Below are 17070 nucleotides of genomic sequence, written 5' to 3'. Positions count from 1 at the left end.
CATCACGCCACAGCCGGTTCTCGCTAAACAGGGCAGGGCGAGGATGCTCTCTGGGGCCCCGGTGGAAAGCTCGTCCCGGTGTGGAGCTAAGCCATGCCCCTCCGGGATGGATCGTCCCGGCAGCTGAGCRGCGGCTTTGTCCGGCTGCGAGAGTGTTAATCGCGTCGTTTGCAAATTTCAAAAGTCGCTTTAAACCCCCTGGATTTGGCAAAAGCGCCTTAATTTGGCTTCAAAGTCACCGATTCGTGATTTCGAAGGGCTGGTCTCGCAGCCCGCGTACAGCTGCCGTGCAGCCCGGCCCAGAGCCGCTGTCCCGGGGCTGTGCCCGCTGCCCGCTCCGCTCCCGACGCGCTGGCAGCCTGACCACTGTCGCAATCAGCAGCTCTGAGTGCCGTCTGCGCTCTGCCAAAACTGTCTGCGTGTTTGGGCTCTGTTACCTTGGGCTCTGCCTGTTTGGACTCTGTTTGGGATCACTTGGGGACCTGGCTGGGAGGAGGCACAGTAAAAGCAGGGCGTGAGGCATTCCCATGCATGCTGTCTCTGATTTCCCCACCTCTTTATTGCCTTCCCGGTACTTTATTGCCTTCCCAAACAGGTAACGCKTATTGCTTTGCTGGAATAAAACGTGTAATTTAGCTGATATTGCCATCTGCTGACAGAAACGCAGACTAGTCTGGGTGTCAGAGCCGCACGGGCTGGCGTGCTGACTGGCGACCTCATGGGGGTCATGTAATCCGATTTTCCGCTGAGAGAAGAGCCTGGTTAGAGCAGGAGGCTCAGGGAATTGTCCGGCTATGAATAGCTTCAAAGATGGAGATTTCACAACCTCTTCGGACAACCTGTTCGCCTGAGTGACCACGCTTAGAGTAAAATGTTTTTCCTGTATCTAAAGAGATTTTCCTATGTTCCATCTTGAGGCTGTTGCCTCTTATGCTGCCTGACTGAGAAGAGAGTGACTCCCCCTCCTCCACATCCTYCCGTTTGGTAGCTGCAGTGATTGGTAAGATGTCCCTAGAGCCAGCTTTCTTCTTAGGGCTGAGCAAACACAGCTCACAGCTCCAGCAGTCCCAGCTGTTGGGATGGCAGTAAAACGGATTTTGTTACAGTATGTCAGTGTCTTTTAAAAATTTTGTTTCTTTTTGTTTGGTTTGGGTTTTGTTGGTTTGAGATGTTTAAGTGGGTTTTTTTGATGGTTTGGGGTTTTTTTTTTTGTCTTGGTTTGGTTTGGTTTTTTGGTTTATTTTTCTTGTTTGTTCTGGGGAGCCTAAACCGGGATGTAGCACTCCAGCTTACATGTGTCTGACATGTCCCAAAGAGAGGGGAAGAACCCTGACCCTTGACCTACTGACCACCCCCTTGCTGATGATGCAGCCTGCTGACTCGTGTTCAGCATTTCGCCCAACCACCCTATTCTTTTCTTCCAAACTCTTTTCCATCTAGCCATTGCCCAGCTTGTATTTTTCAGTGGGGTTATTCCACCCTAAATGCTGGACTTGGCGTTTGGCAAGTGCAAAACAAAGCTAGAGTAGTTAAAGTTATATTGTGTTTTAATTTGCATGTCATAAATAAATAAATTGTTCAGGACCATGCAGTGTGATCCTAGAAGCAGGAGAACTAGCTGCCACATTTTCCAGGGAATCCACATAAGCTGAGAATGCAGTGGGCGTAGCTTGCATATCTACAAGTTAAAAAAAATGCAAGAACTTTGTTTCAATGCTTGTGAAAAAAAAATGAAGGTAGCAAAACTGAGCAGAAATGGCATTTTCTTTCTGAACAAATTACATGGCGAGTTAAGTGATTTAAGAATGAGAGGTGAGAGAGAGCCAACATGTACCATGTTGTGAAACAGCAAGAGGAAAGCTACTGCAAAGACATCTTTCACCATAAAATAATTTAAGTCCATAACATCACACTTGTCTACCACCTACAGCATAAAGAGAGAGAAAGAGTAGTATTGTAACATTTATCTAACTCTCTTAGGGATATCTCCAGATGGCTGACTGAATTCATACTGTTACTCCAGAATCCCTCAGAGTGCTGCCTTTTTGCACTTGCAAGTTGAAGTGGTGTAGGTATGAAGACTGATTAACAAACACTGAGATCTTGCGTAATGGCAGATGCAGAAACTCAAACAAGTATCTGTTTTTATGTGGCCTCTGTACCCTGGTGCCCAGCCAGAGCAGGGTATGCCTTCTGTCCTGCTGCAGATATCGGCCTTGGTCGTGGCTCTGTGCCAGATTTGGGGGATGAGGATGCAGAGCTATCCCTGGCAGCTCACGGGCATTTAAGTACAATTGCATAAGYGTTATCAGTGACAAAGCTGGCACTGTTGACTGTCACCTCGAGGTTATCTCATTCCTTAAGGGCAGGGAACAAGAGGCCCAGAATAGTTAACCCAGGTCAACACGCTGCCAACAGCTCATTGCCTTGTCTGTGACATACACTGTCCAAAAGTTAACATTCCCACTCCCAGCTGCTCTTCTAGAAGGACATTTATCAAATTATGTATTATAAGGTTCTCTTTTAAACCCAGGATTATGCATAACTGTTAGGGACTTGGAAGGTTAATGGGGAACACTTATTCTGGTTCTCAACAGCATATACAAAACTTCCTGCCTGGAAGAAGCTGCTACTAATTCATTTAAAAGTCCTTTAATTTTCCATTAGGGTAAAATCAGCCCTTTCCCTCACTGGTTACCCTGAATGGTGTAAAGTTGCCTGCCAGAAAGCTCATGTGATATAATTTTGTTCTGTTCTGTGTCTTTGATGGAAATCTGGAGTGTTGCCTGCAGAGGTCTAGGCCTTACTGTGTAACCATCCCTTTATTCAATGCAGAAATGAAACCTGTGTTACCCCTTCCAGTAGCAACGGAACACCTAGTGGTAATGACATTGCAATTTCCACATGGCAATCTGTCTGTAGTGTTACTTGTGCCTACCAATAGAAACACAGTACCTGACTGTTTTGAGGCAAAACCAATTAAAATGTCTATTGCTGTTTATTCTCCATGATTTATAATGAGCCTTTATTATTTCTAYTGCAATAGCACCCAGAGGCAGTTGCAAGAAGTGGGAGAGATGGTAAGCAACACCCTGGACAAACACACGGAAAAGCAGGATGTTTTCCTTGGATGTCTCGCAATCTATGTGCAGACAAGCTGCAACAGGTGAGTGAGAAGTTTCACCCAGTTTCTCATACCTCTGGCTTTTTGTAGACTGAGACCAAACCACCATGGCTTGTTCCAAGACAGTTTTTCCAGCTATACCAGAATAATACCAGTACTAAACAAGCCTGGGGTTTCCTATTTGGTGTTATAAATGAATCATATTCTTTTGATCAGCTCTCATTTATCTGYATCTCTTACCTGTGGAGGCCTGCTTGGCTTTTAATTATACACAACAGAATGTACCTGTTGCTTTGGTCAGATGCTCTTGGCTTCAGATTAACTATATGGAATCAAATCAGAGTGAGGGGGCTGAGAGCAATGTGTCTGATGCTGCCAGTACTCACTGAAATATGAAAGYAGTATGTCAGGTGATGCTTCATCAAATCTCTTTATCATCTTTTCATCTTTTTATCTGCCCTAATGTATTTTGCTTCACCAACCTGTACCAGTGTGTCCCTATATAACCTTAGACAGTTCTAGAGCCACTCTTAAAATCACATCCTTTCTGCATTTATCATTGAAATCATTGAAACGTGTTCATTTTTATTACACTCAGGTAAAGTTATTTATTGCCTTCTAGCAATAGTAGAAGGCAATATTTATTGCCTTCCAGCGAAAGCTTTGGACTTGAATTCAATCGACTCAATCTTTGTTCCAGCTTTTCTACAATCTTGCTGGATGACGTGGGCAGGTGTCAACCTAGCCAGTGCAATTKCCTCTTCTATAAAGAGGTGCCAATTGCGTGGCAGTGTGTGATTCAAGAGCTCCAAAACCAAGTGTCAACCACTGAGCTGTAGAAATGCAGCTTATTGTTACAGCAGAGTCTGCAGCAGACRCTCTGCACTTGTTGCTGTGAGCAAACACGTGCAGTGTGTCCTCATGCCAGACATTGTGCATGAGCACTGATATGCTCACAAATTCAAAGTTTGACCTATTAATAGCTGTGTGTGGTTTGCATTACGATCAATTTACTGAGCTCTTGTAGCACCATGCTGCCACGCTGTGAGATTTTGCTGTCCAAGTGGAAACTATGGGCAGAACTGTCCCAGAGCAGTCCCTAAGGGCACTACCAAAATCTGATTTCTCAGGAGGAACAGGAGATGGGTTTATGAACTACAGTTCACCAGACGAACAGACTGATTTTGACTCAAAAACATTTTGTCAGATTTGTAATAGTTTGTTCCAGGGTGTAGGGTCTGATGCAGTAGCACAGCCAAGGCAGCACCTGCAGAGAATGTACTTGGAGTCTTCAGAAAGTGGAATAATTATTCTGCCTCTTATCTAATATRGTCCAGGCAAACAGAGCATGAGGTTGTGGTATCACTTTTCCAATGGGATTAWGAGAGTCTATATCCATATGCTGGATGTACACATACAGGTGTATGTATATACCACACAAGAACRCATCTGTGCAATCCATATTGAAAGGAATGAGAGGGACATGTCTTTACAAACAAAYTGTAGGGCTTGCTGRTAGATAAGGYCWGATACTGATAGGTGAAAGGAACAATGGGAGRAACCATAAATTCCRTAGGAATTMCAYTAATTGACACAGATTGTTACTTAGCCAAGGCTGTGCTAAATCCCTGGACTTAGAGAGRAAGAACAGAAACACTAAGAAAAAAGGTGCATGGAGGGGGGAGGGGGAATGCACATTAGAAGGGGGTCTGTATTAGGCAATCGAGAAGTCAGTATCTCTCAAGTACCTCAGCCAATGGGGAAAGARAGARAAATGCGTCTGGGAAATTAGAATAAAAAGGAGACCGCATCCTCTAACAGTTTGAGAGACCCAATGGAAATGACCCATGGCCTTCTCCCTTAAAGTTACAGGACTCCTCTGTCTCCTTTATGGACATAAACCTCAGGTGTTTGTGGATTAATTTTCCTAACAATATGAAATTGCAGGCTATTTCAGGTCTGCACTGCAGATTAGTGTCATGCTCCATCTGTGCATCCAAGCCATTTGCCATGTCAAAAAGTTGTGTCCCTTGTTGTTTCCCGACTTAGCTATGTTCCCAAAGAGCATATCCCAGATTGCTCTGCTGATCCTTGTTCCCAGGCAAGGTACAGCACTACTCAGCTCTTGTGCCAGTTCTGAACCAACTGACTTGACATTAAAAGCAGGACATTAAAGCATTAGTCCAGCTAAAATGCATTGTCAACATTGTRAGAGCAAAATGGATTCTTTAGAGACATTATTTAGGTATGTGTCTCAGATTTCATCTTGCCACAGTTGCTAGGCATATGGTCCTGTTATTGATCTCATGGAAGTCAGCATCTAAATCACAGAGTAGGTGAAGTAAAAGGTGTATTGATGCATATATTTTAAGATCAAAGGAACTATTATAATTGCATGTTAGTTCCAGCATATAATTTCATCCAGTAATTTTTGCATCAAACACAAAATGTTTCAGATGATACACATCTTTCACAATAAAAAAAAATTGTTTGCTGGGTTTTTTTAAAACTCAAATGATGAAGGAATCATCTCAACAATTTATTTTGGAAATAATTATCCTCAGTCTTGAAAATCCACAGCTTGAAGTTTGAATTTGTCTAGTTTCAGCCTATTGATATTGTTTTGATACATTTTCATGTGCTAAATTAAGTAGCCTTTCACTCCCAGAAATCATCCTTTGTAGTGATTTAGGCCATGAACAAGTCACAGCACTTTCCCTTTATATTCTCTGAATAGAGTGAGATGCTTTATGGAGTTATGGCCATAAAGAATTTTTGATGATGAGCTACTCAAAATGTAGCTCATCACAACAGAAAATTGTAGGAATAAGGCAAAAAGCCTGAGATGTCAAACACAGTGTCAAAAATAYAGGCTTCAGTGTATACCTTTTCCTTTTTATAATCCATTGCACACCATAATGAGCATATCAACAGGGTGTGGACTTTTTTTTTAGCTGAAATACTTCAGAGCAGCATAAGGGCCAGTTTTATATCTAGGAATAATAACAGAACCACCAAGACATGTTTCACTAACTAATTAAAAGTCTTATTCCTTTGGTTCCGATGTTGCTTTTTATAATCTTCCCTTTGGAGAGATTTGACCTAATGGATATTAATGTAATGGGGAGTTTGTCAGAGATGTCTGGATCTTTGAAATAAACCTTGTTATGTTTTGCTAAATTAAGTTTTCCTCTTCCCAGGACAGGCCATTTGCTTTTTTTTTTTTTCTTTTTGTGAACATTATCTCATCCGTGAAGACCTGGAAAACAATTACAGTCTAATCAATCAAGTAGAATAGAACAAAATAGTCTTTGTGTAAATAGGAAATTAATTSTGGCATTGTATGAAGAGTAGAACACAGAAGAAAGAAGAGAAATATTGAAGTATACAGGACAAGATAATCTGAGTAGCATATTTTTGTTGAACTGATAATATGGAAAAATATATTTTAGCCAATCAATACCACTGTTGCAGAATATTAGCCTCACACAGATTTATATAAATCTATATATGTTTTATCAAATGCATAAAARGTCAGGTAAAAAAAGAGGGTAGAATTCAGAACAGTATGAAACTCTCATGACATTCCCAGGGGCAAAAAACAGAGCTGCTGTGAGAAGGCACAGCTCCATTTAATCCCAGGTGTGCAGTAAAATATTCTGTTGCTGGCAAAAAGAACCCTGTGTATTACCTTTGGTTAGGCTCATAGCAAACATKAACATTTTAACACCAATGACTCAAGGTTTCCAGACAAGGGCTATATTTTACGACTGTTGGGTGTTCATATCAAATGATGTCCAAGTGGGCTGGGGTTTGTGCCACCTTATTTTCTATACAACAATTCTGAAATTTCTGAGACACCAGATTTGGTTGACTTGTGTTTTTCCACTAAGACTGGCTGAATAAAGAAGTGTGAATTATTCTTRCAATTAACTCTGACTCTGAGGCAGATAATCATCATTGCAAAGTGTATTAAATATGACCTGCAGCTATTTGATCTCATGCTCTAATCCCCTCAGTTCTTCTAAGCTAAACAAAGGTKGGTGAATCAATAATGAGATGATTTTGTTCCAAAAGAAGAGGCTCCCGTGCAARTCAAATGGAACAATATTGCCTTTTGCAGCACTACTGAAGAGATGTCCCTACACACTGCACTCCAGTGACAGTCTAAATGAAGAGCTCCATGTATTTGGGACCTCTGAGGCTACACCACTACTATGCCTGTGTGATGGGATGTCACTTCTCTTCATACCCTGCAGGCTCTTCCTTATGCTCATCCCCTTCACACAATGGCCTGATAGTAGTGAAATAAAAGAAAAATGCCCTATATTTTTCCTTGACTCATTGGTGTAGCCTTTTGCTTGGCTGCACATCCTTTGGACTCACAGCTGATGGGAATTCACCAGGCTAATAGCACCTGCATAAATCCCATGTGGAGAGGACGACAGCAGGCTGAGCCTCTGGCTCTGAATATGCAGAGAAGCAAAGCTGAAATCAGTGTGCTAGTGGAGCTTATTATTTTTGGGTGTAAGGTCAAGTTTTATATGACACTTAAAAGGGAAAAGAAACCCCAAAACCCAATTCAGAAAAAAACATTTGTGTTATTCTGTCCCAGTTCTATTTCACATCTTTATATTATATCTACCTTCATCCTGTCATCTATGAAATTAATTTAGTGACCCATAATTTCTAAATTTAAATGTCTACATTTACTCGTCTGTTGATATGAACTGATGAAGAGCTGCTGCTTCTCACTGGCGTGTGAATGASAGCATTTATTTCCTCGCTTCCCTCAGTGATGCATTTTGGAACTTACAAAAGTGTTAGTGTCTGTGGAGCACTTGAAAGCCTTACACAAAAGGCACCACAACTATGCAAAGAACTACTGTCAATATTAGTGAATCACTTCAGCCAGCAAGGGAAAACGGGCTTCCGTTTTAATACAACAAACAAACCACAGCAGTATTTACTGAACACGTCAAAGATAACAACAACTACATAAATACAAAGAATTATTAAGGTTTCTTTGTGAAAACATTAATTGCATGGTGATAAACAGTATTGCAACTTTCAAGCCCATATCCAGGCAGAATAAGCACCTTTGGGTTACAGGGAGCCCAAAATTGAAACCATCCCTCTCTCCAAAGGCTCTGAGATAAAACAAATCCTCCTGATAGGAAGGTTTCCATTCCAWAAGTCTCATTTTTGTTGAATAGTGTTTTTGCTGAAGCTAGATTCAACTTCAGCCTGACTGGGACAGAGAAAGACTTCTCTGCCTGTTCTCCACCATGTAGCCCCTCAGACAGCCTGTGTATTGTATCAGCCAGCACTAATGAGAGTAAGAAGAGAGCAACAAATCTCTCTCTTTAACCTGTGCTAGCCCCACGTTTCAAATGTTTAGAAATAAGAAAAGTCCATCATAGCACAAGATCACTCAAAAAAAAAAAAAAAAAATAGACTTGTAACCGCATCCTCTCAGAAGGTCAGCAGATGCTCTGTATGGGACATACGAACCGAGGTGTTCTTCATATGTTTCATGAGATCCCCAGCTGCAGTGCCCATTCACAGAGACAGCTGGACACATCCTTGGAAAGTCCTACTCTAAGTGGTGAGGAGCAGACATGCATCTTCCCATGGACAGGCACAGCTGAAGAGGCTCTTTGCTGAGTAACTGCTCCCTTTGGGATGAGACTCTCCCAAGAAAATACACCTGGCAGAAAGGAAGGGCCACCTGTAAACACTGGACACCTGCATATTGTTGTCTCAGCTTCCTTACTTCAGCTGTTGCWGCTGTTGGCTTGCCTTGTCCTCTCTCCTGTGCTCTGCTATCAGGAAAAAATGGGAGAACCTCACCAACAGTGGACRCTTCCACATTTTTAGGAGGACTGTGTGATTACTACAGCCTGTCTGATATTAAGAGTATTTATTGCATAGCTACTGAAGACGTTCTAACGATTATTCTCCTCTTTTACAAATATGAAGAGCTTTTCACCTTGAGAGTGTGGTTGTTGCCAGTTGTTGATCTGTATAAAATTTAGTGTGAAACCTCAATATYGAGACCAGGCTGCACAGAGTCCCTCTACTGTTCACAATAGTATGTTCATCTTCAGCCCACTGGAGGCTCCAAATAAACTCATCCTCTCCAGTGTCATTTGTTAAACAAGTTAGAGAGCAGTCCCTTGTAATGTTGTGCAATTTAAATTCCCAATAAGGCTCTTGAGATTTCTGCATGCTCAGCCTTTTTTAGTCTTTTGCAGAACTTAAACCCTGGATACAGTCATCCTCTAAGCATCTTGCATAATTCTTTGGTTCTGTACCAGTTCATCTGCAAGTTTCTGTTAGGCACAACATTATTTTAATTTAAAAATACAGCAGCATAAATTATTTAAACAAATAWTTTTTTCTTATTTCATTGTTGGAAAACGTAAAGCTTTCCTATTTAATGCAGAATAAAAATTGAATAGCAATTCCAGCATGCAAGAAAAGGTACACCCAGTTCTGTTCTCTTCACCAGAACACTGACTTCTTACCTAACTTATTCGCAAAAAGAATAACTTTGTCATTTGATAATACATATGGCTAATTTGCAATACGTAAGCTACATTCATTTGTGCTAGCTCACCTAAAGATTTCCTTTCAACTCACSAAAGCAAAAGTGCAGCAGTTCAGCTGAATCCTAGGCAGACATTTCTTAAGCATTAATTATTTTATGTCCTTGCAATCTTCCTTGTCTTCAACATTTAAAGCAATTCTTCAGTAATTTGCTAAGGTTTGAAAACAAGTGAAGTGCCTGGATTTATGTATTAACTAACYTTTTACCTCAACTCACTATAAATTCATCTCTAATGTTTTTGTGGCTAACAGGACATGGTATATACTGTTTTCATTACTAAAACAACAGGGTTTTAATGGGGTGTCTTAGAGCAATATGGGTAAAACATAGCTCTTCACAAACCACCTGCAATTTGCACTGCCTTCCCCACACAGGTGCTAGTAGCATGTCAAAGTATCTTAACCACAACAAAGGCCAAAACTSCTATTCAGACTTTATTTTCCATGTCTGCATTAATTAGTGGGCCTGCTTGGGTATGGCAATGTGTAACCCTCTCACCAACTGTTGAAACACCTGTACACTGTGCACTTCTCCCTTAGCTCCTGTCACAGACCTGGGGAATGAGTGCTTTGCATAGTAGGTGCGGGTACTAAACCATAGTGTCACATATTTGGATGCAGAACATACAAATACCACTTGTATAGCATCTGTGCTGTTTGTTATGCCTGACAGCTGAATTTTTCATATACTTGCACCTGTGGAAAAATGCCCTGGTTAGTTTGCTCAGCAACCAGACCTCTTCCACCCACAAAAAATGCACATAAGTTTGGGGAAGGATCCCCATATGCTATGTAGGCATTTCAAAATCAACTGCTCCGCTGTGTTTCTGTTGCTGGACAGATTGGCAGATCAAGATGGTGCAACTGAGAGAACATCCCCTTGCTTTTTGTTTGGTTGGTAGGTTTTGACATCATTTGTAATACTCTTGATCATTTTTCTGGAGCTTCATGTAGTAACAAATAGGTTACCTCCGCACTAGGCTGGCAGAACTTTTGCTGTTGTGATGGCTCAGGCGGGATCTCACCTCTAGTCTCACGTGGCTCTTGGAGGTAGAGAGGAATGGTCACAGTCAGCAAAGGGAAGGCAGAGGCATCATGAGGCCACTCCATGACCAACTGAATCCAAACAGCTGCAAGGTCTGGGCATCCTTCCAGCAGGAGGGCTGAGTGCTCCCGACCCACACTGTTACAGGTGTGTGGCCAGGATTGTGTGAGGATGTGTCTGCAGCAGCAGGAGTGCTTGCCTGAGCCGGGATGCATGGGGGAGCAAACGGGGGTGCTGGGATTGGGGGGATCCTGGAGGACAGGCAGTCCTGCAGTGCAAACGCAGCTCCTGGGCCACCCCCTGCTCTCATCATGGTCCTGCATTCAGTGATGCCGGGCGAGGGCCCCAGCCCATGGTGACCCTGTGGCAAGGGCCTGGTGCGTTCAGGGAGCGTGTACTGGACAGGCTAATCAGTTCTGTAAACTGTTCCAACTTAGGATCGCTGTCATGCTACTTGTGGTCAGGGCACATCTCTGTTAAACTGCATCTGCTACAAGGCTGCATTAGCTTTTCCTTTGTTTTTCCTTTGCACGAAGGAGTCGGAGGATGCGTTCATTTTTTGTTAGTTCTGCTGGCAGTTCATTTGCCTGGAACAAAAAACCCTTGAGGTTAGCAGAAATGAATATTTCCCAATTATGGCTGAAAAGCATTACACTCTACAGAAGATGGTACTGGGCATTATAATGATGTGATTTTTTTTCCAGTGTTGTCTCCACCACTGTGGAAGACATCTTAGAAACCATCTTTCAGTGTTCAAATCTCACTTAAGTCTTCAAATCTCAGAGTAGAATCTGAGTGGCAGCTTATTTTGTACTGTCTAGGCTAAATGCCCTTGGGYTCCCTATGCTTCTGCCACAGAAGTAAAAGAGAGCATAGCTGCTCTCTTTTTGGGGAAGATGAGGCAAGTCCTTGTGTACTAAAGTCCATAAAAATCCAAGGGAAGACTTTAATTGCTATGAAATAGTCAGTGCTATGGTGTAAAGTTGGTAATAGAACATGAGATTGATGTTAGTTTTTTTTTTATTTATTGAATACAATTTTGGTATCATAAAGTATTTAAAGCTGCTTCTGAAAATCAGTAATTCTGTCCTGCAAATATACTCTGTTGTGCCAAATGCTATATTATTTACAAAAAGAAAAACCCAAAAAACCAAAACAGTAGGACAGGTTACAGCCACAGACTTTCTTCTACTGCACACCCTACGGTTGCAGATCACTATCAGTAGCAGAAAAATATTGTACATCATTCAGGTTATCATATCAAACCAAAATGTCTATTAATATAGACAGCTGTGTGAGTGGCATTAACTGTGCTGCCATCAAGTGGAATGATACAGGAATYAACAGCCACAGATTTTATCCTAAATGACCAAAATATTTGCAAGATATGTGCTGGATTACTTGTTTTACAAACTTTCAKWCACCCAGTCATAAAYCAGAAGTCAGTGCCAGACCACTCAYTTACAGCTTAACAAATAACCCAGCYAGATATCAAATACWAGCAGCAAATAKTTCAGAAACATGTCAGAGGAAGACATATTAATGGAAATTAACAAACATGTAATGTTAAAACACTTTAAAGGATAAAACCATAGTAAATTTTCTACAGAAAATTTGCTGTTATCAAAAGAATGCAAAACTAATTCAAAAAAGCGAACAGATCTACAGTAAGATATGGGAAAGATGCATGTTATTTGGTTTTTTTTTTGGGGGGGTGTTTGGGTTTTTGTGTTTTTTTGTCTTTTTGTTTTTTTGGTATTAGCAATGCCCTGAATTCTAAACAGAAACATGGGCTGCCCCCACCTCCATGGCACACATGACTCCACTGCTTGGTGCTCCCCCCGTACTCCTCAGCAGGGAGGGTGGTGTGGCAGGACCTACCTTGTTCCTCAGGCATGGATCTGCTCCTGCCTCAAGGAGCAGTGCCACTGTCCTCACATTGCCACTCAGGACGGCTGCGTGGAGAGCAGAGGTCCCATTCTAGGAAATACCAGTGGAGGTGTTTGGTTGTTTTCAGTGCATGGAAAGAAAGCAAAAGGCAGTGAAACAAATGTTTGCAAAGAACAAACCCACAAGCGAGAAAGAAGTAACATGGAAGAGGTTAGGTCATCAAAACCAGGGTCTGATTTAGGGTGCTGGCAGGCTAGTGGGATGTGAAGGAGGTGATTTTAAATGYTTTAATAAAAATGAGAGTCAAATTCACTTCAACACAGCAGTATTTCCTTTTAATAATCACCCTTGTCAATAGATCAGAGGCGACATGAACACAGCACTTGCTTCTGCCTGGCAAAATAAGTCATTAGCAAGTGGACCAGAAGCACAAGCAGTAATGGAAGCCAACTGTGCATTTTATTTTCTGTCTCTGATGATTAATGGCCTCAGTGCCAGACAGCTGACTGGTGTGGGTTTTTATTGCTGACCTTTTGTTTGTGGCTGCAAACTGTTCAAATATGTGTGGAAGCTAGTTCATACTTGAAATTAATAGCTAACTTAATGCCACCTACATTTGCAAGCACATTAAATTTGCCAATCAGTTGGATTCACAGAGGCTATCAAAGTATGTGATTTATAGATATATAAAATTAGGTCAGCAATTAAAAAGCAGCTTCCAAACATCTGTTATTTTTCAAGACACTATAAAGTCAGAGGAAAATAAAATCAAGTAGAGAAAATCTGCTCACCATGTATCTTTTAACACTCTATTTTGCTGACTACATGCAATAGAGGGCTGGGTATAATGTTAAAACTGTACAGTCAAGAGCAATCTACTTACAGTAAAAATAAAATGAAGTGACAAAAAGCAGAATTTAATCTTTGATACAATCAAAGATTGTATCAAAGTGCTTCTTCATTCAGAGAATTAAATTCACTGTTTTATTYAAAAAGATTTATGAGTGGCATCAAGGTTAAATAAGATAACTTCATTTTTGTCTTGACTATTTTTTAGGCTCAAACTCCTATCATCTTCCACTAGAGTAATCAAAAATGCTGGGTCTTCCATCAGGCCCTTTACCTTCTTGTGTTCTGCCTGAAAAATCTCCATGTTTCACTACTAACCTTCAGCAGGCCAAGCGTGGGAGAGAATTTCAGCAACTCTTCTATCACATTGTTGTAGCCTTTAATGGCAGCCTTCAGTAAAGCAGTGGTACCATCCTTTAAAGGAAAGAGAAGGGTCAGTTTAGTTGCCATCAACGCTTTGCCTGCATTCCCTTGGGGAAGGAAATGCTGCTCTCCCTGTGCCTCTGAGAGGAGAGTCTCCTCTTCTCATGGTCTTTGAGGAGGCACAGTGTGACCCTCCACAGCATGTGCTGCTGTTTTAGGGGACCTGGAGGACTGTTCCTGTGGCAGGGGAAAACTTCAGGGTAAAATGAACCAGTGACACCACATATTGTCTTTGTCTCTCTCAGTTATGTGGACATTTCCATTCCCTTATTCCAGAAGGTACCGCCAGGAAGCTGTCCCAGACACCATGGGAAAAAGGAAACCTGCAGTGGGACTTCGCAACCTGGCAAACAGGACTGACTCTGGAGGCACCAAGCCTCCATCCAGGCAGACTGACAGTCCCCCAAAGGAGGCACCAAGCCTCCACCCAGGCTGACTGACAGCCCCACAAAGGAGGCATCAAGCCGCAGACAGAGCGGGGGAGGAAGTGCCACTCACATCCCGTGCGGCGTCGCGCTCAGCGCCCCGGAGCAGCATCACTCGCACCACTTCACTGTGACCCATCTGCGAGGCAATCCACARGGGAGCTGTCCCATCCTGCAAACAAAATGAGACTGCTGATGGCTTCACTTCAATGTCCTGTGCCTTCTGATATTTTACTGCCCAAGCCTACTGGAATGGATGTACTTCAAATTCTCAATCAAATTCTACAGGGAGACAGATGCAGAGCTGTGTCTGACACCATGTGGTAGGTTGGTGTATCAAGTTAAAACTGCTCCAGTTTGTGGAGTAGTGCCACCCTTACCCACTTTCTCTTGCATAGTTTGCAGGAAATGTGCACTGCTGTGTGAAATTAAAGCCCAGTTAGGCACCAGCAGTGCCTAAAATACACAGGAAGTTTGGAACAGAAAGGCTAAAGGTATCCTGTGTACTCTGAACTCTAGGTGGTAGATGTGACAGAAGATACAGACAAACCTCGGCATGCACAGGCAGATTCTGCGGCTGGGTGCCTGTACAGAGGGAGTGAAAGTTTACAGAGCTAGGGAACAATGCAAGGTGATCACCAACTTTCAGTATTAAATTACATTATCCACCCTCAGGAAATCTGGTAAAAACATCCTGCCTTACAGTGATGGTAAGTATTTCACAAATTTTATCTTCAAAACTCTTCTAGAAAACGAATCAATTATCAAGGAATCCAGCATGAAACAATCTGCTTTGGAAAATTTGTCCTATGCAATCATTATTTGAGCACAAGACCTCAGAAAATAAAATGCTAAAGTGTTAAATTAAATGCCTTCAGAGTAAGCTAAACTTTGCAATGGATTTCCCTTCCAAAGGCAAAGATGAGTTGAAGCACTAGAAGCATTTGTCACTGAAGTAGAATTTAGTTTTATGTCTTTTCCTCTTTTTGATTCTAAATGGCCTGATTCTTCAGACTGCAGGAGGACTCCAGCAATTATGTGGTGCCAAACTGATTCTCATGAGCCTTTAAAAAAAGGCTTTGCCTGTAGAGACTTCAACATAGAAGTGAGGCCTCACAAAGCAGGGTGTCTGCTTCTACCTTTAGGCTTGCCAGTTCCCCTCACCATTCTCCAAGCCGGAAGGTTTGGCTCAAAAGAGGAAGACAAACTAAACTGAGACTTCAAGACCAGCTTTAATGAGAAGTTTCAGGAGAAATCAACTTTTTCCATTAAATAAGATACTGCCACCTTGATCAAAGAGCCTCTCTCCCCTCTCTTCCTATGACTTGCTCATGCAATCCAGAAACCCATTGTTGAACCAGTTCTCTGCTTTCTATGGGCTAGTGAATTAATCCTTTCAAAGAAAGAGAAAAGTTATTTCTTCCTTTGATGTAATAATCTGGGCTTCCTTTTTTCTGATTCTGAGAAGGAACAAACTCACATCCTGAAATCTTCAGTATTCTCAAATGATGAGGAACATGATCTTTGCCCACCCTTGTATAATTTCGCTRTAAATTAACTCATTGAAATTAGTGACTGGCCTCACTCTGGCATACACCCTGTTAATAAAACAAGTGTTCTTAGTGATTCCAATTTAACAAAGGCTGTCTTGTCTACAGCGTGTGGGTATATTAGTGTGACGGCAAAAACTGTCCCACTCCAATTCATAGTGTTTTCCCTACCAGTAAGCTGACACCTGATATTTTTCTAATCTCCCCCCACCAGAGGGCTCTAGAAAATAGCAGTAAGTGCACTGAAAAAGCCTGTAAAACTTCATAAAAATATCTTACAGCACCTAACACAATTTAATCTGTCTGAAGAAACAGTGCTGTGCAAATCCGTGCTTGTATTTACACAATAAATGAAAACACAAGCTCAGCACAGAAAACATAACAGCTTTGTTTTACTCACAGTGAAGTTTGTAGGAGCAACTCCTATTTTCAAGTATAAATGAAAAGGAGCAAAGGACATAAAAATGTAAGGTAACATCACTGCTACCATTCATTTTCATTAATAGTACTGCTGTTAGATCCCCAGCATCTCAGTTATGGGATAGAGGCAAAAGTACATTAKGACAAAGAGTGGGTGCCTTGGAGGACTTAGCTTGAAGACAAGAAAAATAGTGAAGTTGATGATGGGCTCACACTGATTATGGTCAGCTTCTTTCTCTTGAGCAAACATCTGTCATTCAGGTTTATGCAAATGTGTATATTTATATGGAGTAGATGAGCTTTCTGTCCATTTTCATGTTGGTGAAAGATGCAAAGCAGACACTACATTTTACTGGGAGATCACATGAAAATACACATGTAAACAGATATTAGGGCTTGGAGGAAGAAAGTGAGAACAAATCAGGAAGAAAGTGAGAACAGGGAAAGATGCAGTTCAAAAGCTACTCTACTTTCCTCGTCCCTCTGTCCAGCAGACTGCAGACCATTACATTCTTAGAATAATGTTGAACACTCCATATGTTTGTAAGCTATTCTTTTTTTCCACATTTGATTTCAGGCTACTATATATGGACAACATTTTATTAAATCCAGCAACCAGAAATTCCCTATATACTCTGACTGAAATTGCTGATGCTCTTTTTCTTACCCATTAACTAATGATTTTGCTTTGCAGCTTTGACTCTCAGCTTTATCTTGTTGCTTGAAGTTTTA

The 17070-nt window shown here is 41.6% G+C and overlaps 1 protein-coding gene and 1 long non-coding RNA gene across 3 annotated transcripts in view; one reads left to right on the top strand and one right to left on the bottom strand.

The window, feature by feature from the left end:
- The first annotated feature begins 268 nt into the window (after positions 1 to 268).
- Positions 269 to 14447, top strand: LOC130574194 (uncharacterized). Of its 2 annotated transcripts, none has more exons than XR_008965396.1 (3): positions 269 to 1000; positions 3047 to 3166; positions 14220 to 14447. It is a non-coding gene; the product is annotated as an uncharacterized LOC130574194 (long non-coding RNA). The 2 variants fall into 2 exon arrangements; XR_008965397.1 differs by lacking the exon at positions 14220 to 14447 and adding an exon at positions 7248 to 7442.
- The window catches only part of ANKRD29 (ankyrin repeat domain 29), a 31092-nt gene continuing 22062 nt past the window's right edge, over positions 8041 to 17070 (bottom strand). Inside the window, exons 7-10 of the mRNA XM_057367258.1 lie at positions 14442 to 14540; positions 13839 to 13934; positions 12663 to 12761; positions 8041 to 11368 (exon numbers count right to left, since the gene is read on the bottom strand). Of these exons, the coding sequence (XP_057223241.1) occupies positions 11285 to 11368; positions 12663 to 12761; positions 13839 to 13934; positions 14442 to 14540 (378 nt within the window). The 3' untranslated portion in view covers positions 8041 to 11284. The remainder of the gene's footprint in view (positions 11369 to 12662; positions 12762 to 13838; positions 13935 to 14441; positions 14541 to 17070) is intronic.

The sequence above is a fragment of the Malurus melanocephalus genome, unplaced genomic scaffold (assembly GCF_030028575.1).
Source record: "Malurus melanocephalus ecotype Western Australia unplaced genomic scaffold, MMel_1.1 scaffold_76, whole genome shotgun sequence".
Taxonomy (NCBI): Eukaryota; Metazoa; Chordata; class Aves; order Passeriformes; family Maluridae; genus Malurus; species Malurus melanocephalus.
The sequence above is the reverse complement of the archived record's forward strand: the minus strand, read 5'-3'. Positions and strand labels throughout refer to the sequence as shown.